Source organism: Vombatus ursinus, unplaced genomic scaffold (genome assembly GCF_900497805.2).
Source record: "Vombatus ursinus unplaced genomic scaffold, bare-nosed wombat genome assembly UNPS02014768.1, whole genome shotgun sequence".
Lineage (NCBI taxonomy): Eukaryota > Metazoa > Chordata > Mammalia > Diprotodontia > Vombatidae > Vombatus > Vombatus ursinus.
Window position 1 is genome coordinate 29,429,082 of NW_020954546.1, and position 19,456 is coordinate 29,448,537.

General features: G+C 37.8%; 1 protein-coding gene across 2 annotated transcripts in view; it reads right to left on the reverse strand.

Annotated features, from left to right (window-relative positions):
- Nucleotides 1–19,456, reverse strand: part of MYO1D (myosin ID) — a 393,551-nt gene that overhangs the window by 113,626 nt on the left and 260,469 nt on the right. Inside the window, exons 21-22 of one of the 2 annotated variants that reach the window (XM_027861853.1) lie at nucleotides 7,023–7,177; nucleotides 1,509–2,085 (exon numbers count right to left, since the gene is read on the reverse strand). In XM_027861853.1, coding sequence (XP_027717654.1) covers nucleotides 2,073–2,085; nucleotides 7,023–7,177 — 168 coding nt within the window. In that variant the 3' untranslated portion in view covers nucleotides 1,509–2,072. Of the gene's footprint in view, nucleotides 1–1,508; nucleotides 2,086–7,022; nucleotides 7,178–19,456 lie in introns of those variants that run through there. The other variant, XM_027861852.1, reaches the window with a different exon arrangement.

Consider the following 19,456-nt stretch of genomic DNA (forward strand, 5'->3'; position numbering starts at 1 on the left):
CTGCTTAGGGTGAGAAACCAACCAAGAGCTAAATCAGCAGTATTTATAACCTCTGTAAAGTAAACACATCTAGCAAACAGCTGGCACACAGGCCATAGAAAGGAAACCTCATCTTGGGTTTACGCCATACCCAGCAGGGTACCACGGGCCACAGGATTTCAGGAGATTGCATGTCACAGTACTCAGCTATTACGAAATATACCATTCACTTAAGAATGTTCTTTGACCTTTTCTACTTGCCTAACTGGAAAAAGATAAGAATAACAATAATAATCATACCTTTTATTTACACAGCAATTTCAAAACCAGGAGTTGTGGTGTAGCAAGTGTAATTAGCAGAAAGCAGGGCCATTCAAAAAGACTAAATTTATGAAGATACAGAAAAACCGCTATTGATGAGGACACCTTCCAAAGACATGATGGTTTCTCAGAAGACTTTGATTGTAATCAGAGATAGAAATAATGTAAGAGGAATAAAGCTGCATGGCAGGATGATGAAGAGAGATTATTATATTAAAAATTTTAAACATGAACTGAAATAGAATCAAATGTGCCAGGAGACAAAAGCTGCAGCTGAGATTTCTTGGGGGCAATATGTTTAATATAAATTGTACATAGCCTATATCAGATTGTATGCCATCTTGGGGAAGGGGGAGAGGAAGGGGAGGGGAATTCAGAACTTAATATCTTAAAAAAGTGAATGTTGAAAACTAAAAATAAGTAAACAAGTTTAATAAAAAAAGTTAAAAGAATAAAAAAAGACATCATCAAAATCATCATCGTCATCATCATCATTATCATCATCACCATCAATATTTCCGTGGACTATGCCTTTCAGGAAGAAAAGGTCCTTCTGTTTAGGGGAGAGGGGAGGAAGGGAAAAGTGGGCCAGCCATAGCAGTTCAGTATGACTTAAGGGCCACCCCCTGTTTCCCTCAAACAGTTAATTGCTGATATTTGCAATTCCAATTCCATCAAGAAAAGGGAAATAGGAAAACCCTTCTATACCACAGCTCCAGATGAAAAGGCAGAACTACAGTAAAACTTGATTGAGAATGAGTTTCTTTGGAGTGTTAAATTCTCATCAGCCAGTTCATCAACAAGCAGAAGTGACTGGTTCCTAAACTCTTTCTGGTTTTGACTGAGGAAAGCCAGGGAACAGAGGGAAAGGCACTGGGCTCCTGGAGGCCAGTGAAGGCCTGCCACTGAGAGGCTTAAGAAGGCCAGAAAGACTGTATTGGGAACAAGACAGCTTCAAAACTGTCCAGGTCTAAACTTCCGATGGATTTAAACAGAAACTTCTCATTGAAGTATTTCTGTCATGCAGTTACAAAGGCAAGCAGTCTGCTTTTCATCATTTATGATATTTGTTTCTTTCCTCCTCTTCTTCCCTTTCCTTTCTCTCTGTCTACCTTTTTCTCCTCCCTCTCCCCCTTCCTTATCTCTCTTTTTTTATTTTAATTTTTTATCTCTCTTTCTGTCTATTCCCCTTTCTCCTCCCTCCCCTCTCAACACAGCTGATTTTGTATAAAAGAGATTAATTCCCAGGGAATTTACTATTTGAGGCACCAAAATACTGGGTCCTGTCTATCTGAGATAAAGCAGTCTAGAAACAGCAGTTTCCAAGCATTTTCATTCTTGGGGGAGGGGGACCGGAACACCACACCTCTTTTTTCACCCTCATTTCTTCCTTCTATAACTCCACTAAGAATTTGCCTGTCTACTTGCAGTCCTAATTTGTCCTTACACTTATTTCCTTGAGGCCGTGACCCTTGGTCTATCTCCAATCAAATTATTTTGACTCTGTACCTCATGTCATCCTTGGCCAATGAACCATAACCTTCTTCTCATTGGGAAGGTGATCTAGAAGATAAAGCACTTCTTTAGTGTTCTGCTCTCAGCTCTCCTATCAAATGATTTTTGTGACTATAGGAGTCATCTTGTTTCTTTGGTCTTCAATTTTCCATTAGTTAAAAGAAGACAAATGAAAGAATCTGGCTTGTAGAACTGCAGTAAAGCCCCATGGAAGCTGATACGCTGATACAACAATTAACTTGGCAGTTCTCTCTGCCTCAGAGGAGAAACCTGCAGGTAGACAAATGTAATGAGAGGCCTAATATTTATACTTTTGAAATGAATGAATGAATAAATAAATAAATGTATATATATGTATGTATATGTATGTGCATACATATACACACATATGTTGGGTTATATAATTTTCACCTAATCATAGCCCTAAAACACATCTTCTAAATCCTATGAAGACTATGTAATTTCCATTTTATACAACCAGGGATGCTCCAAAATCTATGAATTTAAAAATCTTCAAACATGTCCAAGGGAGTCAGTATGTATCTAAGTTTCATTCCAAATGTGTGCACAGAGAGAGAACATTTTCATTAGTCTCAGAGACAAAGAGGCTAATATGCTTGTGGTTTTGAAGGTATTTGACAAGTCTGACTTGGCAGACTTGGGGCTTCTTGCTTGAACTCTGCAAAACAAAAATGGTGGACTCTCTGCATCACTTGTGCCTGCCCAAAAGGAAGTCTTCAAAGGCCCCAGAGTTAAATCTTGGTCCTCACTCTTGTACTCCCTTCCCAGGACTCACCAAATTGGCATCTTTGCCAAGGCACACAGCCCATCCCAACAAGCACTGTGTTCTGGCTCCCGGGTGTGTTTTCCTTAAGGACCCTTAGGTACAATGGCTTTCCTTTGTTTTAAACATTCACCGTGGCTAGGTGAAAAGTAATAGTTTAAATAGTCTACTCACTTTTTCTAATAACCCCCTTATAATTATTATCTATTCTCTTTCTCTGCTAAATAGCCAGTGAAGTATTGATGTAAGTAGATGGTGTAGTGAAGAGAGTTCTGGGTTTGGAGCTAGGAAGACCTGAATTCAAATCCTACTTCAGAAGCTTACTAGCTGTGTGACCTTGGGCAAGTCATTTAAATTCTGTTTGCCTCAATGGTAAAACGAGGGGGTTAGACTTGATGGCTTCTAAGGGCCTTTCCAGCTCTGAGTCTTTGATCCTATGATTCCCTGGTTTAAAACACATCTGATCCCATGAAAATGCTGAAAAAATTAAACTGGACTGGATTTTAAAGTTTAATGCCATACGATGACCCTGACTGACTTCCATCCATAAATATACTCTAAATATTTATCTGGGGAAATGAACAAAGCTGAGCCGGGCAATTGTGCACCTGGTTCCAAACAAATGACATCTGAATCAAGCTTTTATTGAAAAATCCAAGTTAATGAGGACATCATAAAATATCCTTAGCCGTTCAGGAAACATCATTGAGAAAGAAGAAGGAATTGGCTATTTATCTAATTCTGCTCCTCCCCTCCTTTTCATAGACTGGACCTGGGATTTCACTGGTGTAGCAAACCTCTCCATGGGGATCACTCTGTAGCTTATACTCTCAGCAACTTGTTGTGGGGATTGAGAGGCTCAATGACTTGCCAAGGGATAATAATATTAATAATACTATTAGTTAGTATAAGTTTATTATTAATGATGTAATAATAATAACATTTACATAGTGCTTCCTATGTGCCAAGCACTGTGCTATGCACTTTACAATTATTATCTCATTTGATCCTGACAACAATTGTGGGAGGTAGGTGCTATTATTACCTCCACTTTACACCTGAGGAAACTGAGGCAAACACAGGTTAAGTGACTTGCCCAAGGTCACCCAGCTAGGAAGTATCTGAGGCCACATTTGAACTTAGGTCTTTCTGACTCAAGGCTCAGTTTTCGGTCCATTAGGCCAACTTTGCTAGGCAAGTCAGTACGTGTCAATACAGATATTCTTGATATGAAAGCCAGCTCTCTATCCATTATTCCACAGCAGTCCTCTACTTACTGACTTCCTTAAAGACTGGGTTGTAACATGAAGTTTCCCAAGACCAGAAAAGTTTGGTTGGAAGCACAGACAAAATCTTTGGAATGACAACTGATGAACACCTATTCCAAAGTACATACTGAGAAGATAAATGGTATGTGGGTTAAGAACTGTGATTTCATGCCGAAGCTTCTGACTTCTCAGCTTAAAAACAAAGACATCTTTTAGAATCCTCACCTGGACAGGTTTACTTCATTTTTTAAAAGATAATAATGACTGACAAAAGAGTCAGGATAGACTTGCTGATTAACATGTCTCAAGAATAATATTTAATGACAGATAAATACAATTCCATAGTATAGTGGGAAAGAATCAAGTCTCTTAACCGTTTTACATAAACGAATGGAGTTCATGAAGCAAACATGATATACTTAACATGTATGTTTGCTGTACTAGATTTTTTAATGCCAATAGGATTTAGGTTTGAAAAGTTTCCTTGATTGTGGTATGCTGTTGCTTAGTTGTTTCAGTCATGTCTGACTCTTTGTGACCAACTCTTCATGACCCACTTTGGGGATTTCCTTGGCAAAGACACTGGAGTGTTTTACCGTTTCTTTCTTCAGCTTATTTTACAGATGAGGAAACTGAGGCAGATAGTTAAGTGACTTGCTCAGGATCACACAGCTAGTAAGTGTCTGAGGCCAGATTTGAACTCAGAAGATAAGTCTTCCTGACTCCAGGACGGGCACTCTATCCACTGTGCCACCTAGCTACCTCCTGGTGGTATGCATCTCCTTAATAAAATTGTTACTACATCTCGACTTGTGGATCAGTTGCATAAGAATAAATAAACCTTAAAATTTTGGCCTACAAATAATATTTTTAAGATGTTCTGATAATGATTTCTCATATACCATTCAACTACCTTAAGCAGGGGTCCCTAACCTGGGATCTGTGAACTTAATTGATTTCCTTTGTAATCCTATGTGTTTTATTTTATGCTTTTAAAGCCATTCTTTTGAGAAGGGATTCAGACTGCCAAAGTGGGGGAGGGTCCATGACAACAAAAATAAAGACCTCCTGATCTTGAGTGCATCCCTAAGATCAAGCAATTTACTTCATAGCTAGGCCTTGAATTTTGCCTGCCTTCCTACATATATACAATAAATTAATGAATAGACGTAAGAAATCAATATTTGACACCTATGGCAATTAAAAAAATGGGTTCATTCTATGGCTATAAAATGAAATACCTCTGCGATTCTTCCCTAGCAACGCTGAAATTCTTTTGCACAGCTAGGTGATAGCTTCATCCATCCTAACAACTGTAAGATTTTTTTTTTAGGTTATCTAAATTATATAACAATCTTATGTAACTCAGGATCTGCTGTCTACATTAGGTTTTCCTTCTTTTTTCCCTCCAGACCCCAGTCCTTTCTTTACCCTCTCAGGCCCTAAAACTCAAGGCTGCTGTGCATAGGTCAAAGTCACAGATTTACAATTCACATTTAAATTTCACAAGCAACCTGAGGAATGGAGAATGATGTCAGCAATACTGTGGACAGGGTCAGTTATTCAGAACTTGGAGCTGCTCGGACATCACCTAATCTAATATTGGCAAGCTCTGTTCTATTCTGTAGAATCCTGACATTCTGCAGGATATGAGCAGGAGTTCCAAGAAGAGATTGTCATCAATATAATCCAGAGCCAGCACAGTGTAGTGGAGACAGAGTTGGCTCTGGAGCAAAACAGATCTGAGCTCAAGGTTCACCTCTGACCCATAATGGCTTTGTCACCCTGGGCAAGTCACTCCACCTATTAGGGCATCTATAAGTTGCACAGAAGGTGCGTAATTCTGGGGTTCTCCACATCAATGAAATCACAGGTCCAGGTCCTACCTCATATTATCCTTATTCATATTCAAAACATTTTGAGAACCTAGGATCTTCCCTCCTTTATCCTTCCATACCCATCATCAAACAAACAGGGTTGAGAGACTTGCCCAGGATCACCCAGCTAGTAGGTGACTGAGGCTGGATTTGAACTCCCAAAGATGAGTCTTCCTGACTCCAGGCCAAGCACTCTATCTACTGCAACGCCACCTAGCTGCCACCTTGTGGTATGTATCTCCTTAATAAAGTTGTTACAAAATCCCTACTTGTGGTTCAATTGCATAATCTTTCTTCCACAATCTTTTTTTTCAGATTCATTACTTTCCATCTATTTTCACAATCACTACCCCTCTCCAAGCCTTTATCACCTCACATTAGGATGACTATACGAACCACCACCTTCTCCCTTTCAATGTCAGAACAATCTTCCTTAAACACAGACTTCACATCATACCTTTAGTTCCAAGACTGAGCAGTGATTATTTATGGCTTTTTCTATCAAAACCAAATTCCTCAGCCTAGTGTTCAAGGCCTTTTGCCAAAAGTTGCCGTCTTTCATGTAACTCCTTACCGTAACTACTCCATTCTACCCAAGACAATTTGCTAACCATGCCTTTCCCTCCCTTAATCTGATTTCCATTCTCTACCTCATCATTTAGATATTAGAGTTATACATTTTTTTTACTTAAAAACAAAACAGTACAGTGGATAAAGTACTGGCCTTAGAGTCAGGAGGACCTAAGTTCAAATCCAGTCTTAGACATTTACTAGCTGTGTAACTTTGGGCAAGTCACTTAAACCCAATTGCCTCAAAAAACAAAACAAAACAAAACAAGATTCACAAGCTGTTTTAAATTTGTAGTCTCTAACTGGCAGGCATTAGGTATCCCCTAATTCTTTTGTACTTAGAGACACCAACTGATTAAGGAGAAAGGATGGCTTGACTGGGGTTTAATAATAGAATTCTCAAGTCTTTTTGCCATCTGCTAGATTTTATTCTATGTGGATTAACAGGAAAGAGATTTTACGTTAAGTGTGACGTTTTATTATTGGTTATGCTGGAGGAGGGAAGATCTGGGAACAATTTCTAATCTTGAAACCAAACCAAGCTTTGACCAAAGTATTCTATGTGGAACTTTATTACATTAAATAGGCTCTCTTTAGGTAAGAAAATTAGTTGACAAAATTAAAATGGCATAATGTAAACTCATCAATAATTACAACAAAAGATTTCAGCTCTCTTAGTCTGCTTTCTGGAATGAAGTAAAAACTCACCTCTTGAAATGATTTGCCAGAACCCCAACGAGTTCACCAATTCGACTCTCATTGGTTGGCTGTTTGCTGAAAAGGCAGACAATAAGGTCTTTGTTGTCTTTTGTATGAAAAACCACAAGCTGGTCCTTTCCATTGGAGACACTCAACCCAGTCAACTGCAAAGAGAGTTAAAAAATATTATAAGGCTTGTTTTCAAACATGTGATCAACATACTTATATTTGGTATTTCTTCTGTCCTCTTGTGATTAGAAGCAACCCACAGATCTTTCCTAGAAGAGCACAAATGGTTCTTTGGTCTTTTTTGTCTATGCTGAAACTATTCCATTAAAACCTACACCTGATGTTTACACCTTCACAACCATATACACTGGTGCCTTCCATTGTAAATTTCAACACTTTCAAGAAACAAGGTGAGGATTTATGTGCAGAAGCTAGATGAATATAACATATTTCTCTCAGTAAATCTAGTTGTGTTCTTATAAACCCACTACTGTCTTTTTCATTTTTGGAGATTATTACTCAGAATTTATTATCATGAATTATGAGGTATCACAAATAACAATAGTCAAAGACTTTCAAAGATGAGGTTTGGTTTCAGGGTTCCACTATTAGGCAAAAACCTATGGAGAATCCCTGGAGGACTGAGAAAAATGAAAATAATTAAAACACTGGGAAGTAGAATCCATGAAAAGCTAATAGAATGTGTTTTATTTAATCTGAAGAAAAAGAAGGGGTCCTAACAAATTTTACAGAATGCAAAAAGATTTGTTACTTGTGGTGGTAAACATTGCCTTCTCATTTTCAGAAAGATGAACTTAAATTGCAGCAAATTTTAATCTAAATCAGGAGATTTATGTCAGACTTTAGAAAGTACTTCTTACATAGATGGATCTTAAGTGTCTAGAATAGTGAAGCTTGAGGAATCTTCTTAAAGACTTCATTGAGCTTCTTGTTTGTAACCAAAAGGATAAACCAAACCTACTGGGAAATTCTGTTGCTGTTGAGTCATTTCTGTCGTGTTGGACTTCTGTGACCCTATTTGGAGTTTTCTTGGCAGAGAGAATGGAGTGGTTTGCCATTTCCAACTCCAGTTCTTTTTACAGATGAGGAGACTGAGGCAAATAGGGTTAAATGACTTGCCCAGGGTCACACAGCTAATAAGTATCTGAGGCTGGATTTGAACTCACAAAAATGAATCTTCCTGATCCCAAGTCTAGTGCTCTATCCACTGTGCCACCTTGCTGCCCACTGAAAAAATAGGGTTCCCTTGTTCCAATAGTCTTCTCTGTTAAATAAAACACACTTGTAGAGTGGCCTCTCCAATTGTATCCTATTTGTCTACTGCAGAGAACACTGAAGTGCCCCCTTCTGGTCACTCTGGTATGTCAGTAATGATGGATTCTTTCTGCTCTATAGCGTAGAAGTAAGTGTGTGTGTGGGGCGGGGATGTGGGGAACCCTTTCAGAAGTCTATGGACCCCTTCTCTAGAAGAATGTTTTAAAATGCATAAAATAAAATACAAAGGATTACAAAGAAAACCAATTCTATTACAACCGAGTTTAAGGACCCTGGATTAAGGACCCTTTGATAGTCTGGAAAAAAAGCCTTTAAGGAGTTTATAATCCAGCTGGAGAGACAGAAGAGAGGTGCTCGAAATGAAAAGCACGGAAGTGGCATGGAGAATCAGAGCATCACAGACTTTGAGATGAAACCATAGGCGAGGCCCCAAAATGTTGGGACATTTGTCCAAAGTCTCACAGATAATAAATAACAGCTGGGATTTGAACCCAGATCAGCAGATCCCAAGCTCGGTTCCTTTTCTACTATCCCATACTACAAACACTGAGAAAAGTAGTTAAAAACTGGGCACAATGGAATGCAACGATGAAATGACAGCTTCTCAAAGGAGATGAGGTTTTGGCTGCTTTTAAAAAGGGAGTTAGAACATGGGTTCATGGAGAGGTGGGGATAGGTATTCTAGGAGAAGGGAATGACTCCTTAAACCTAGGTACATATGTATTATTTCATCTATATCACACTGCCTCAATATAATGTAAATTGGCTGCCCATATTACCTTGTTTGGACAGCTAGGTAGTGCAGTGGATAGAGTGCTAGGCTTGGAGTCAGGAAGACTCATCTTTGTGAGCTGAAATCTGACCTCAGACACTTACTGTGTGACCCTGGGCCAGTCACTTAACCCTGTTTGCCTCAGTTTCCTAATCTGGTGAAGGAAATGGCAAATCACTCCAATATAACTTGAGGTTATAGATTTTACTGCTAGATTATACTCTCCATGAGGGCAGGGGCTCCATTTTCTCTAAACTTTGTCTCTCTAATAGTACCTACTGTAGTAGAGGGTCCTCTAAATACGGGTGCTTAATTATTGTTGAAATAAAGTGGCTAGCCCCTCAGGAATGGCCTCATTCAAATGATTTAAAATGTAATCTAATTGAAATGATATATTATTTTCTATTAAGTTCAGTACCTGAGCTCTCTTCCTGGTGATTTTACATATGACATTAGAAAGTGAGATTATTAGAAACATTTCACCAAAATGTTTGATGACAATCTAATAAAACAAAATCCCAAACCCAGAAGTCTGGGGGTTTTGGCTCCAGGAGCGTTAAATGCAGGACTAGAAATGGAGAAATCTGGTCAAGGGGCAAGGCTGGAGTCTTCCAGAGGATGCTCCAAAGGTCTCTTGAACAAAATCAATTCAACCAATATATTAATATATGCAAAATACTGAGGGAAGGGGACAAAGTCAAGTTCAGAAATAACTGATATGAAATATAATAAGGGCACATAAGGGATACAAAGAATTATCTACATGAGCTCCAAAGAGGCAGTGATTGCTTCCAAATGGAGGGAATCAGATAACCCTTCATGGAAGAAATGGCATTTGGGCTAAGCCTCAACAGATGGGTAGGATTTGAAGAGCAGAGTCATGGGAGGAGGGGGAAGGGAAGGAGACAGGAAAGGAGAAGGGAAGACATACCAGCCACATTTATACTGGGCCTTTGAGTTTTTACATACATATTATTTCATTTGATCTTCACTGGGGAAAGAAGTTAAAGTATCATTTATTATCCTTATGTAAGTGTAAGGGACAAGGTATCATGCTTCCACAATTTAAGATAACCTTTGACATCTTATAACATGAGCAAAGAAGTTAGTAACGATGTAAGGGCTCCCACAATTTAAGATAACCTTTGACATCTTACAACATCAGCAAAGAAGTTACATTGTTTTAACAAGCTTGCAAAACCTTGAAAGGGCAAGTCAATGACAAAGTCCCTAATCTTGTAATAGACCCCAAAGTTCTAGAGGGCAGAACCAGTTTTAACTAACCCTAAGCAGGACAAGGGCTTTTGGATGACGAGGGATGGAGGGGGCATGTTGAGGGGACATGAGATGGCTGGCTGTGTAAGATTGTACCCGGGAAGGAACGGACCAATCCGGGCCTGGAAGGGAGGAGTCTCGGCGTTCTAACAGCATAAAGCTGTCTCTTGCTTCTGTATTGGGTGCAATCTCTTCCAAGAGATGTGCCTGGTTCTCTTGCAAGAACCGTAAATAAACGATTCTTCCCTCACTCCGAGCTTGGTTTCGTTTGTAACTAGAAGGCTTTATTTCTCTAAGGCCTTATTTCTAACATAAGTGAGGAGGAAACGAAGGCTCAGAAAGCTAAAGTGAATTTGAACACTTGTTTTTGCCTCCAAGTTGTATTATTTCTACTATACCATACTGTCTCAATATAATGTCAATTGGTTGCCCCTATTACCCCGTTAGGTGGCCCAGTGAATACAGCACTGGGCCTGGAGTCAGGGAGACTCATCTTCTGAGTTCAAATCCTGCTTCACACACTTACAAGCTGTGTGACCCTTGGCAAGTCACTTATCTGTTTGCCTCAGTTTCCTCAGCTGTAAAAATGAGCTGGAGAAGGAAATGGCCAACCATTCTAGAATCTTTGCCAAGAAAACTCCAAATCAGACTGAACAACAAATTTACCTCGTTAAGTATATTTAACCCCTCAGGTGACTGAAATATCTTACATCTGCAATGAATGTTGATATAAAACAGTATTGGTCTTTTAATCGCCAGTGTTTAGTACAGTGCTTGGAACAGAGTAGGTATTTAATAAATGTTTATTGATTGATTGGTTCACTGTTTGTTGAATTGAAAACAGAAAAACAGTGAAAATGAATTAAATGTTTTATTTATCTCAATTTCTGAGAAATGAGGTAAAGCTAGAAGGCTGTGAAGAGAACTAAGTACTTTAAAAGGCTTTCCTGAGTGCTGGATTCCATTGTATACAAAGGAGCTGGAAGCAAGGGAATGAAACCCGAGTACAAAAAGCAGCAAGACTTTGTAAGAATAGCTTCAGGAAAGAAACCCAGTGTGAGCAGAAGCTTTCCATCTATTCTAAAGGCAGCAAAAGGGGGCCTTTTAGAAATCCAAGTTGGAGCAAGAAGAAAGTCAAGGATGAGATACGTTTTATGTTCAGGGGAGAGGGGACAATAATAATAGACAATGTTGAGAAGACAGAACGACTCAACTCTTCTTTTGCTTCTGATTTCTCTACCAAAGTGAATTATCTTCAAACTGGTAAGGACAGAACAAAAATAGCTACCTGGACATTGAAAACAAAGGTAAATAGCTACCTTCAATGAGTCCTAATCACCTGGTCCAAACCCTGAGTGACCTGCAAGCGTATTGAAAAAAGAGGGTGTGATCACTGAGCCACTTCTTGTGATGTTTAAGGAAATGAATTAATTGTGGGAGGTGATCTGTGGAATTAGAGGTAGGGAAAATGTCTCATTCACTTAAAAAAAAAGCAATTGACTTTGATATCTAGTAATTATTCTAAAATACAAACCTCCACCAGTTTCGGGGCACTTTGAAAGGGAGGAGACACCAAAGGCTCATTAAGAACAAGTCATACAAAACTAAGAGAAGAACAAGTCATTTCCCCAAAGGACTCATGATGAAAAATGCTATCCACCTCCAGAGAGAGAACTGATGAACTCTGAATGCAGATTGAAGCATATATTTTTTCTTTTCCTTTTTTTCTCTTTCGTTCTTTCTTTTGCAATAGAGCTAATGTAGAAATATGTTTTGCATGATTTCATATGTATAACGGATATTGCATTTTTTGCCTTCTCACTGGGTATGGGACGTGGAGAGAGGGAAAGAATTTGGAACTGAAAATAAAAGCAAAAATTTAAAAGGAGCAAACAATTTCTTTAATGGGAATATCTTTGACATAGCACAGCCATCTATAGTTGTGGATTTCAGTAAGGTATCTGGCAAAGCTTTCCATATCTGTTTGTGTGAACAAGATGAATTATAGTATACTTAGGAGAGTTTAAGACTAGCTGAGAACTCATGGCAATGATGACTGGATTGATATCAACCTGAAAGGAGTTCATTAGTGAAGTGCTGCAGGACTCAGTTTTCAGATCCATTCAACATTAAAATGTTAAATGAAGGCATAGGAAGGCATAAAATCTGTTAACCACACAAATCTAGAAGAGAGAGATTTGGGATTCCAAAAGATCTCAACAGGCTAGGAGACAGAACAAAATGAAATTTGATAGGAATAACTGTGAAGGTCTACATATGGGTTCAAAAACTGAACTGCACAAGTACAGGATGGAAGAAACATGGCTGGCAAGCAGTTCATGTGAAAAGAACTGGGTATTTTAGTAGATTGCGAACTCAATATAAACCAGCAATATTATGTGGCAGTCAGAAAAGCTATTGTGATTTTCTAACAGAAGCACAAAGTCTAAAGTGAGTGAGGTGATAGATCTGTTCAACTCTGTCCTGGTAGGACCAGACCAAAAATACTGTGTTTAGTCCTAGATATAATGCTACCAAAGGGCTACTGAAAAGCTAGAACAGGTTCAGGGAAGAGCAATGAGCAGTGTGAGGGGACTCGAGATTATGTTACAGAATGACCAATTGCACAAATTGAGGATGTTTAGTCCAGGTAAGGCAAAACTTGAGGGTAGGGGGATATAAGGGTTTTCAAAAATTTGAAAGGTTGTATCACAGAAGAGGGATTAGACTAGTTTTGTTTGATTCTAAAGGGAAGAACTATGACTGATAGGTTCTAGGAAGGTAAACTTTGGTCAACATAGGGAAAAACTTCCTAACATTTAGAACTGTCCAAAAATTGAACAGGCAAACTTAGGGAGTGGGCTCCCTACTACTTCTGTGAGCAGAGTTTGCATGACCACTCGGTGGGCATAATGTTGTTGGTATTCATGATTAGCTAAGGTTTGAATTAGGTAGTCCTTAAAGTCCTTTCCAACTTTAAGATCTCATGAGTCAATGGGTAGTTCTTTAGTATGTAATTTCACTTCAAAATTTACTTTATTTCTTTTATTTTTCCAGATGCAGATATATCACCAGCACCATTCTTCTTATTTGATATGATTATGGTCATTTGGGGGTCTACAAATGAAACAAGAGTAAGAGGGAGAAAAAGAAATAAATTTTCTTAACATAACTAGACAAGAATTGGAAGAGAGACCAAAAGGAATAAAATAAAAGAAGATATACATATTCATAAAAGTACGATTGTCTGAGATAAAATCAATAGTACTATGGATTTGAAAGACAGAGGAAAGGTGGGGGAAAAGAGTATGAAGTTCATGTGATATCTTTAAAGAGAGAAGAAAGGAGGTGGTGGGGAAGAGATGTTGGGTCAGATGGCTCTTTTATACTGGCCACCAGGTGGTACTGTTTGCCCAGGACAACTTCTTGCTTTAGGATGGTGTTGGTGGGTGGGGAATGGGGAAGCATTGTGCAACTGCTGCTCATTTATACCAACAGAGTTTTAGCAAGCAAAGTATTTACAAGTTGGTTGGTTTATATTCTCTTATTTTTTGAGTTATTTAGGAAGTAGACTCTTTTGGACCTCCACTTCCCTCCCACCTTTTCACTCAACTCATGTGGTTTTATGAAGTGCTCTGAGAAAAAAAGTTCTTTCAAAGGTCACCAATGACTTCAAAAAACTGCAAATCCATAATCTTTTCTCATTCGTTATTCTCCTTGATTTTTTTTACATTATTTTAACATTATTGATCAACTTTTTATTGACACTGAATTGTCATGTCTCTGATGCCATGCTCTCCCTATTTCTCCTTGTACCTTTCTGACCATTCCTCTCCCTCCTTAGCTGGTTTCTCTTCCCAAACCCTTGAGGTCGATATTCCTCAAGGTTCTTTTCTTCAGCCCTCAATTCTTCTTTCTCTAAGCTTTTGCTTGGCAGTCTCATCTACTCCCACAGCTTCAACTATCATCTTCATAGGGAAGACTCAGCTTTACATCCAGCCCTGACCCTTCTCTTAAGATCCAGTCCAATTTCCAACTGCCTATTGGGCGTTTCTGTCTGGAAGTTCAATCCCACCTGGAAACTAATTCATCCAAAATTGAACTCTGGTGATTATTTCAGTTTCTAGATTGGTCAAGAACTTTTCCATTATCCATAGCTGTGACAGGCATCTCTACTCTTCTACGGTGTTTATGATATGACCTTTTATATCCATTTAGAGCTTATTGTTGTAAATGGTGTGAAATGTTGGTTTAAGTTTTAAGCCTTATTTCTGCCAGACTCCTTTCCAGTTTTCCTACCAGTTTTTGTCAAGTCCATCGGTTTACTGAACACTATTCTAACATATCTGATTGTTTTGGGTTCTAATATACTTGCTCCACTGATCAATTTTTAAAAATTTTTTTAAAATCAGCACCAAGTGGTTGATGGTTTTCACATTATAGTGCAGTGTGAGGTAAGGTATTGGTAGGCCTCTTTTCTTATCACTTATTTCCATTGAGATTCTTCAACTCTTTTCATTTCTGCAGATTAATTTTACTATGATTTTGTCTTCTTTGATTTTATTCATTTAGTAATATGATTTTGAATGGAATTTCTTTTCTATCTCTTCCTGGTGTATTTTGTTGGTAATAGGCAGAAAATCTGATTTTTTTGAATGTTTAACTTTACATCCTGCTACCTGACCAGAGTTATTAATTGCTTCAATTATATTTTTTGTTGAATCTCTAGGGTTCTCTAAGTAAACCATTATATCTGGGGGGAAAAAGGCAATGATTGTTTCCTTTCTTCCTATACTTATTCCTTCAATTTCTTTGTTTTTTTAATAGTTTTCTTACTGGCATAGGAAAGAACACATCCTAAACTTGTCCCCCAGAATTTTGAAAAATGCTGCCTTCTCAAATAGAATATATGGTAGTAAAAGAACATATTATGGGAAAATTAGGAAGAGAACAATAAGGAAAATGATAGATCTAAGTGATGATAAAATTAATTTTAAAAAGCTCTATTCAAAATGAAGGAAATATGGGAAAATGTTCAGAGTAAATATTTTTTAGAGTTATTTTGTAAGCATTTTCTTTCTATTGCATATTTATATATTTTTTCCTCTTCAGAGAGATTTCCATCTTCTGTGCCTGTGTCTTTTCAGGGGCTGTCCCTCATGTCTAGAATTCATTCCCTCCTCAGCTTCACCTTATGGCATCTCTAACTTCCTTCAAGATGTAGTTAAAGTACAATGCCTTTCCTGATCCCCTCAACTGCTAGTGCCCTCCTCCCAAGCTACTTTGTATTTAACTACCATATATTTATTTTTATACATAATTATATATGTCCATATTGCTGATTAGAGGGTGGAGTACCAAACTCTTCCCAAATGCCTTCTTTTATAGAGGACAGAAAGTGGGTTTCTTTTTGCCTCACTCCACGCTGCATTTGCTGCCCTACCTGGTTTCAACTCCGTGGAACAAGATGCCCCTGTGCTGGGAGTTCCTTTCCCCAGGAGACTGTGAATTGCTCGAGGCCAGGGATTATCTTTCATTTTATTAATTGCGTCCCTAGTGCTTAGCATAGTGCCTAGCACATAGTAGGCACTTAATAAATGTTTATTGGATTGGATTGTTTTCCTGGATGGAATGTAGTTTCCTTGAGAGCAGGGATAGTTTCTTTCTCTTTCTTTCTTTTTTTTTTTTTTCTCTTTGCATCTCCAGTGCTTAGCATAGTGTCTGGCAGGTTGTTGGTGCTTAATAGATGCTTATTGACTAAAAATATCACCTAGATAATAGGTGGCCCATATTTGCAAGAATATCACAGATTCAACATGGGTGGCCTTAGGTGGACTTGGCTTTTACTGCGGTGACCCTGGAACCAGCAGAATTTTTAACCTTCGAGCTACCTGAATAGTTAGTCAGGAACACTTACTAACCCCCTACTATTTGCCAGGCATTATGCTACATGTTATGGGTATAAAAAAAGTCAAAAACATGATTCCTGCTCTCAAGGAGCTCAAAGTCTAATGGGGGAGACAATATAGTTATCCCTTCCACATCTCGACTTTCCCCATCGTGGTTCTGATATACGGTGGGTTGGCATAAGAAATTAAATGGGAATTTTTGGGGAGTTCTGTGGAAGTCTCAGATCACATGTGAAGGCCAGCAGACATCACAGAGCCTATAACCAAATACTTAACCCAAATTTTACAATATGGTACTTTAAACATCCCATAAAAGAAAAAGAAAGAGTTCAGACTTCTCTGGGATGAAGGGAGGGCCAAAAAATTTTACACAGATTTTCTGAATCTGTGTAATAAGGTGGGAACACCTTATTCCTAACCTCTGTGACGTGGAAAGGATAGCTGTGTATAAATCTATGCATACACACAATGACTTCCTGGTGCATACTGAGAAATATCACAAGTGTAAATTAATATACTGAGTATATAAATGCTGAAGAAACTCAATAGGAATGAGCAGACAAAGGTGGAATTAATTAAGCTGGGATTCCTGGATCCAGATAAGTTTTGAGAGGTTGTAACAGTTTATTTCTGCATATCAAACTTATATTGCCAATTATTTGTATTGATAACACTTATGTTCATGTAAATAACCAAAATAATGTTGCAACAATTTATAATTACTTATAAAACTAAGCACTCAAGAACATGAAATAACTACCAAAAGTCTTTTATCTACTAATTTTTCCCACCCTTCTGTTATGTTGCTTATGACATAGCCATAGGTCAGAGTGTTTGTGTGTGTGTGTGTGTGTGTGTGTGTGTGTGTGTGTGTGTTCTGTTTCCCCAAGGAGGCTAGATTTCTGAAGGCCAGGGTCTGTGTCCTTTTTCCTTTGCTTTCTCTTCTTTACATGTGTTGTTGGCTGGAACTCATGGATCTATAATCCTCTCTTCTCTCTCTCTCTCTCGCACTACCATGTGTCACAGAGAATTCTAGACATAGACACAGACACACAGACATAGACACAGATAGAGACACACACACACACACACACACACACGCGCGCGCGCGCGCGCTCGCGCCCGCAAAGATTTGTTTAACAAAGAAATGACGTCCATAGAGCTCTCAGCATATTTTTTTCATGTATCCATGTAGTTTAACTGACTGGTCTGACTTTTGGGCTTTACTATTCAGAATCTCAAATTCAGATACTTTGTATAACTAAAATATTTATGTACCTCTGCTCTCATTGAATAAACTTTCCTGTTCAACAATGAAGCATAACTGTTTTCCACTGAGAAACGCAGAAGGTGAATGCTCCCACGTTTTGTAGGCTGCCTGGGGCAAATAAAACCTTAGCTATATAGAACCCTATGTAGAATGAGTCATTGTAGACAGCCCAGTGTTGGATAGGCAGGGGTTCCCCTCTTAATCAACAAAATCTTTCATCTTAGCCATGTTGGATGGAAGTCTTCCTAAAATGTACCACATGCTTCTCTGCCTTCTTTTAAACACAATTTGCTGGGTATAATTTGACTCTCTGTTGACAACTAAGGGTCACCCTTAGAAAGATAAATGACTGTATTGCGCTGTAATACAATAAGGTCCTAAGGGTCTACTGAGTAATGTAGGGTGATTTGCCCACGTACTAAATGTCCTCAGACTGTTTTATGTGCACAGACTTTGTGGAATCTTTTAAATTTTTTTTTTTGCACTGCTCAGAAGTTGTTTTTGTTTGCTTCTTTATTCTCAGCTATGTTCTAGACCAGTAATCTATAAAATTTTTGATTATTCATCTTTATCAGTAAAAATTTTTTAAGTCACACTCTAATACATTTACAAGTGTTATATATTACATATGTTTTAAGGTATATACAACATAGAAATAAAAATTAGATAAAGATGAAATAAATATTTAAAATATTATTTTAACAATGAATACCTTTTGCTCTCAGTAAATATAGAATTGATTATTACTTATTAAATTTTCATTAGAGTATTTTAGTGTGAGCAATGTAATTGATAGTTTTCATTATTTTTTGAAAATCTTGGTTTAATACTTTAGGAAACAGTGCTTAAAACATCTGGTTATAACTTCAGTTTATTTCAATACTTGGTTTAATGACTGATACAGCTGACACCACACAAAGATATATAGATTCAAATGGAAGAAATACATTGTTGGCTGTGTTTACTAAATCATGACACTCATTCTTCAATCCCACCCACCAGTTACACAAAATTTTTTGTTGAAATTCAGCAGTAAAGATACTCCTCTACTAATGTCAATCATTTGTGCTAAGAATTATTTGGAATGTGTAGCATTAATTTTTTTTTTCTGTCAAGAGTTCAAACCCCATTGGAATTCTTCATTTGGGAGATTTTTAACAGGCTAGAAAATTCTATTTTCAGGCTAAATACGAAGACATGGGAGTGTTTATTGGTGACATACTAAGGTAAGTCTTGGCAAAAGCTTACTTTTTATATCTCTAGCTAATTGTGATGGCTTCATACTATCAATGGCCAAGTATCTCAAGGAATAACATACACTTAGGGCAAGGTTCAGCATTTATAATATTTGACATAAATTTGTCTTTAGAATAACCTTGATCATTTCAAACATTTTTGGCTGAGTTCTTGTTAGCTCTGATTAAATTGTAATTGGTTTTGCCTTGTAGTGTGGTTGATGATGAACTCTTAGGACTTAGGAGGATGGGTATTATCCCCTCTGCCATTTTCTCATTATTCACTTGTGCTTGCATTATTAGTATTATAGTCAATCCATGATTTCTTTGTAGGAAACTTTTAAAGATAATTGTCTCTCTCTCTTTTTTTTTTTGAGAATTAGTTTACTTAAAACTATACAATATAATCCATTAACTCACTTAACCAAGTACACATAAATCATATTCTGCTGCAGACACTATTGTTACCCCCAATGCACTGTACTCCCATTCTTTCCTCAGGATACACTGAATACCATCTGTAATGTGTGACTGTCTGATATACAGAGTGAATGAGGGAACCACTGTCAATTTGTCTATTAAATAATAGTAAAGCTTAATTTTAAAAAGATATAATAAATGTAAACTGGAGTTCAGCTACTTTCTTCCCACTCCTCAAGGGATCAGTGTTGTATATT